At 42.5% G+C, this 6,308-nt stretch overlaps 1 protein-coding gene across 4 annotated transcripts in view; it reads right to left on the reverse strand.

Moving 5' to 3' along the window:
- Positions 1-6,308, reverse strand: part of LOC102301036 (seizure 6-like protein) — a 107,453-nt gene that overhangs the window by 30,187 nt on the left and 70,958 nt on the right. For all 4 annotated transcript variants that reach the window (XM_005928967.2, XM_042223510.1, XM_042223512.1 and 1 more), the window contains exons 5-9: positions 4,530-4,715; positions 4,232-4,403; positions 3,722-3,888; positions 3,026-3,220; positions 2,275-2,413 (exon numbers count right to left, since the gene is read on the reverse strand). In XM_005928967.2, the coding sequence (XP_005929029.1) occupies positions 2,275-2,413; positions 3,026-3,220; positions 3,722-3,888; positions 4,232-4,403; positions 4,530-4,715 (859 nt within the window). The remainder of the gene's footprint in view (positions 1-2,274; positions 2,414-3,025; positions 3,221-3,721; positions 3,889-4,231; positions 4,404-4,529; positions 4,716-6,308) is intronic.

Below are 6,308 nucleotides of genomic sequence, written 5' to 3' on the forward strand. Positions count from 1 at the left end.
GGCCCCGGATAAAGCGGATGAAGATGGATGGATAATTCAAAACCTGTTTTATATTTTAGATTCTTCAAAATAGCCACCCTTTGCTTTGATTGCTGCTTTGTACACTCTTGGCATTCTCTCGATGGCCCGCATGAGGTATTCACCTGAAATCATTTTTCAAAAGTCAACAGTCTTGAAATAGTGCTGAGCACTTACTGGCCCCTTTGCCTTCACTCTGTGGTCCATCTTGTCCTAAACCATCTCGATTGGGTTTAGGTCAGGTGACTGTGGAGGCCAGGCCATCTGACGCAATCACTGTCCTTCTTGGTCAGTTAGCCCTTACACTGCCTGGAGGTGTATTTTGGGTCATTGTCTTGTTAAAATTATATGACGTTCCAACTAAATGCAAACCAGATGGGATGGCATGTTGCTGCAGGATGCTGTGGTAGACATCCTGTTTCAATGTGCCTTCAATTTTGAATAAATCCTTCTCCATACTTCACAGTGGGAACCATGCACATAGAGACAATCCATTCACCTTTTCTGCACTGCACAAAGACATCACGGGTGGAACCAAAGATCTCAAATCTGGACTCATTAGACTCTTCTAATGTCCATTCTTTGTGTTTCTATGAGCACATATATCTCTTCTGCTTTTTGCTTTTCCTTAGTAGTAGTTTCTTAGCAGCTGTTTGACCAAAAAGGCTGTTTTACACAGTCTCCTCTGAACAGTTGATGTAGAGATCTGTCTGCTGCTGGAACTCCCTGTTGCATTTATCTGGGCTCTAATCTGAGGTGCTGTTAACTTGCCTTTTCTGGGGTGATGACGCAGATAAATTTATGCTCAGCAGCAGAGGTGACCTCTCTTCACCATACCGTACCTGGCTTCCCACTGTGACAATTTCCTACTGATGTATACAGCTGGACAGTTGACACCCCTTTACCTGCTGGGACAAAATGGCCCCCGGCCCTCTGTTCAAAGTGTCCGTCTGCAGAATAAAAGGTAGGGAGAAGTTAGGAGTGTAGAGCAGGGGTTCCCCACAGAGAGCTTTCTTTACCTGCACCCTTTCAGGTGAGATCAGTCAAGGGTTGGTCAGGCCCGCCAAGCCTGGCATAAACTGGAGGTAGTAACCAGCCAGCCCCAAGGACCCCCTCACCCCTTTTATGGTCTTGGGACAGAAATCGACAGCTGCTGTTTCATCCATCTGTGGATGCACCTGCCTTCATCCAAAGAAAACCTCAAATACTGTACCTCCCTTTGTCCAACCACACACTTCTTCGTGTTGGCCATGAGCCCTGCCCTGGAATGTGGCTGGGAACAAGCCAAACAGAAGTGGTAGAAACCGTACAGAGTGGAGAAGGCCATTTTTTCTTTGAACTCTGCAGACAAGGGTATCTGCCAGAAGCCCTTGGTTAAACCTAGTGCTCACTCCACTGTTCATGGTCGAGGAGCTCATCGACCTGGGGCATTGGTTAGGCATCATCCTGTGACACCTCATTTACCTTTCAGTAGTCGGCACAGAACTGTACAGAGTAGTCCTGTATTGATTGTCTGTTATATGTAGCACCATGGTCTTGGAGGAACGCTGTCTTGTTTCACTGTGTACTGTACCACTGCACATGTTTAAAATGACAATAAAGCCACTTGACTTGACTTGAGAACCAATTTTTCTTCTCCACAAGAAGTAATTAACTTTGATATAGAAGAAGGGAGCAATACAAGTACTTTATCTCCTGGTGAAAGATGCCTGAGTTTGTCCCCTCTGTTGTACAGATGTTCCTAACATTCCTGGGCCTGGAGAAAAAATTTCCCCTGTATTTAATTTGCAGCAGATATTCGTGGATGTCCCCATGCACACACCTAACCTCCACCCTCTCTGCCTACAAAAAAGTTAAAGACAAAAGTTAGGTTTGGTTGCGTCAAACTTTGGAAGAGAGCAGAACTCCAAAAGTTGCTTCTGTTCATCTGGACGTAGCGTTTTGTGGGAGTAACATTTCGTCACTCATCCAAGTGACTTCTTCAGTCTCAGCTGACTGCAGGTTTCCCCATCCTTATAAACAGTACATTTGCATTATTAAGATTAAGGAACTGACCTCCCAGCCCATTGTTCCTTCAGTGGGCTGGTTTCAGTCATTATGCACATGTACTGTATGCACAAAACGCTACGTCCAGATGAACAGAATCAACTTTTGGGGATTTACTTACCTGGATGATTGAGCATGTATCAAGACGAAGAGAGCAGAAGTTGTAATGTGCATGAGTGTGTATGTATGTGTGTTGGTGTTTTTCCTCACAGTTGTACATCAAGCAGCACCCGCTTGTCCTCGCCAACATGTATCCTCCAGCTGCAGTCCTCTCCTTCTCCATACCATTCTGGCCAGTTTGGAGACAAAATTAACCCTCCTGGACCCGACAAATCACCTCCACACTGTGCTGCAGAGGACAGGTGGAGGACATATGGCAGAAGAAAATGTGAGAGTTCCTGTTTTGAGAACGAGAATTACTAAACAACTATGTCTTTTCTGTCTATGTATTTTTTAGTCATATATAATTCACGTCCAGGAATGAAGACACACACACACACACACACACACACACACACACACACACACAATTAAAATTGCTTAAAATCTAAAAATTACATTTTATAAGTTTTTCATGATCTGCTCCGAGACTAAGCTCATTATTTTAATGTTTTCTTTTGTAATTAGGTTCAGTGCAGTAAGTGGTCAAAGCAGATTTTGATTCAAGAATTGAAATCATATGTGGCAGAAAACAAAGTGTGTTAGCCTGGGTTACAAGTCAAATGGATAAAAAATACCACCTCTAGTTATTGTAATAATATCCGAATGACAAATTTATTATTTTTACACCTACTCATGAATAGGTGGATAAAACAGGTCGAAATAAGGTTATGTAGTTAAGGAATTCTGTTGAATCTGACGTGAAAGGTATTTTGACAGAACCCTCAAAAATAGAACATTTATGGTCTTATCCTAATCTGTCATGAAGCCTCCTCTCTTCACTTTCTGCCTTCATTTTTACCTTTGCACAGAGGCTCAGTGTCATTCCAGTATGGATCTCTGGCACTGATGCATTCAATCACAGGGGGACCTTGCTCTAAGGAGTGGCCTGGATCACAAGTAAACTGAACCACTGTTCCAACTCCATACAGAGGGTCGGAGGTGGTGAAGTTTCCATTCTGAAGATATGGCTCGTAACAGTGGCCGCGTTCAAAAGCTGAAAGAGAAAATAGAAAGCTCTATAAAATGAATACCAAAATGTTTATGCTTTTTTGAATGTGATTTTTCCTAACACATCGCCTCCAATTTACAATAACTAAATGTCAAATGATGTATAGTTTTTGCATTAATTATCTGTTAAACCACACATTTATAATAAATTGTATAGAGATTATTCTTTGGTTGTTTTCTTCTCTTCATTGATACTGACAAACATTTTGAAGGGTATTTTTTTCATCCTCTGGCTATTTGAGACTGCCAAAAGCAACTAACATGCTGGCTAATATAATGATTAAGAACCTGCTCGCTTCCTGGCAATCTATTAAAAATCTGATTAACAGTCCATCTGCAAAAATAAACACTGGTCTTTTTACCAGTGGTCTTCTGTTTGCTTACATAATTATGCATTAATTACAAATATAATTGTTTGAACTGCTCTCCAAGAATGTAGTTCATGTTTAATTTTTGTGCACAACTAGATCTACAGTGGCTTCTGCACCTTCATAGCGGATATTGAATCCTGTGTTGTGGTTGGGCTGATCCGTGATGAATTGGATTCTTACAGCTGGACCTTCGCTGATCACTCCTTCAAAGGGTATCTGACCCCCCCGACCTGAATCAAACAGCACCACAGAGCCAGCGTCCAGCCCACTCCACAACACCAACCTAAGGTGACACAGAGATGGTGTTAATGAATGGATTAGTGGTGTGTGATAATACAAAATTTAGTACCAATTGAATACAGTGCCAGTACTGCTGATATCAAGAACAGATATCTGATCATTTTTATTGTTGTACATCTCTTTAAAGTAGTTCCCTGTGTGTCTCTTTGTATCTTTTGTGGTAATTACTGATAATTACCAGCGGTAATTGTTTAGTTTGAGATCTTTCTGCAACTCTGTGTGGTCTTTTCTGGTTTTAGTCATTTTGCATCTGACCCTTAGGGCCTTTGGAGCTGTACCTGATATGCCTATTCAGATATTCATCCATACAATATGGTTGCTTTTACCTGTCAGTTGGTCCCAAGGCCAGTCTCTCCAGGTGGAGATGCAGCCTCTGGTCTTTGGGTGCTTCAAGGGACCAGGAGCAGGAGCGATCCAAGGTGGCATTAGGGCCATGGTGGGGAGATGGGGAGAGCACTCGTCCCACTGTAGCATTCTTCACTGTTCCCCCACAAAGAGCTGAAGAGCAGAACACTCAATTTGAATTTGTTAGTGGAGTATCTTTCACAAAAAGTGAAATGAAGTATCCTTTTTGCTATAGAATTTTAAGAAAAACTGTAAAGAAACCGTTCTATACACACTCACCCCTGCACACAGGTTCCTTATCACTCCAAACTGGCAAGGAGGCATTAAGGCAGGTAAGCACTGGTTCCCCACGCAGGTGATAACCCATGTGGCAGTGAAAGCGCGCATTCCCTCCAGGGAGCAGGTCCAGTACAGATACATCTCCGAAATGAGGTCTCTTTGGCAGGGAGCAACTCAGCCTGAAGACTACACAAGGATAGAGGAATGTGAAGTAAGTGAGTACTATTACAATAAGATTAGGTTAGTTTAGACCAGTACACAGCAAAATCTCCAGTGTTAAATTAACACTAGAGTGTCTATATGGGTCCACTCCTCTGAGTGTTAAATACAACACTGTTGAGTGTTAAATTAACACTTTTGACAGTGTTATATGTTTAAAAGTAACCTAGTCAGTTTTGAAGATTAACAATGGCTAACACTGAGCAGTGCTGATTTTGTAACACTGGAAAATAACACAAAATGTTAGAAATATTCCAGTGTTACAAAATCAGCACTGCTCAGTGTTAGTCTTTGTTAGCGAGTCACAGCTTGAGGGCAGCAAAAAAAATTTTGTTTTGCACCTGCGGGCCGTGGGACATCATAAGTTATTAATTGAAGACACCAGGGACTACTGTTATCCATGAAAATCTCAGTTACAATACAGCTTCCCATCACTTGATGGGAGTTGTTTAATCAGCCTAAATAAGCAAGCAGAAGAAGACCCCGTTTGCAGTTAGCAAAAGATATGGAGAAGCTCTTAAAATGCAAAAATGAAGATGAAAGTGGCAAGCCCACTTCCCAAAAGGCAAAATGTTTGTACAAGTATAACTCTGACTTCCTGAAGTATGGGTTTGTGAATGGAGGAAACGAGGCAGACCCAATGTGTGGAGTGTGGACTAATGCTATCCAACGAAGCACTGAAGCCTTTGAAATTAAAATGCCATTTCAAAACCAAACATCCCACACTCGCAAGAAAGCCAGTGAAATATTTCAAGAGAAATATTAAAAGGAGCTGCTAATGCAGAAACGGTGTGTTGTGTCACTGACTGGTAACTCTAATTGTGTTTTAAAAGCTACCTCGTATCCAGACTTGTGGCACAGAGTAAAAATTCTTTCACTATAGCGGAGGAGTTGATTTTGCCTGCCGCTGTACATATGTGCCATGACATGATCAGAGAGGCTGCTGCAAAGAAGCTACTGACCATCCTACTCTCAAACGACACTATGAGCCACCGTATCACAGACATAGACTTAGATACGGCATCAGCTTCTGGAAAGAATAAAAAGTAGTCCATTTTTCTCTTTGCAACTAGACGAGTCCACTGATGTCACGAATGGCGCATTGCTGCAGATTTTTGTTCGTTATCGCTGGGACAGCAGTTTGCATGAAGACATGCGGTTTTGTGGAGAGCTACCAGCACGAGCCATGGCTCAGGAATGTTTCCACTGCATTGACAACTATTTCACTGAGAACGACCTGGACTGGTAGAAATGTGTTGGGGTGTGCATTGATGGTGCAGCTTCAATGACTGGCAGGCATCATTAGGCAGATCTTTGATAGTGCACCAGAAGCTAAATGGACCCACTGTTTTCTCCACAGTGAAAGCCTTGCAGCAAAAAAGATGTCACCAGAGTTCCACGAGGTGATGGATGTAAGTCTAAAAACTATCTGTCTGTGAAGGTTCTCAGTCATCCAGGTCATCGTAGTCAAAGGAGCTTGCAAAGAAAAGCGTCTGGACTGTGTTGGGGAAGTTTACCGGAAGCCCACACACACGGACCAGTACCTCCTCTTTGACTCCC

Source organism: Haplochromis burtoni, unplaced genomic scaffold (genome assembly GCF_018398535.1).
Source record: "Haplochromis burtoni strain Fernald_Lab_line unplaced genomic scaffold, NCSU_Asbu1 Contig_113, whole genome shotgun sequence".
Lineage (NCBI taxonomy): Eukaryota > Metazoa > Chordata > Actinopteri > Cichliformes > Cichlidae > Haplochromis > Haplochromis burtoni.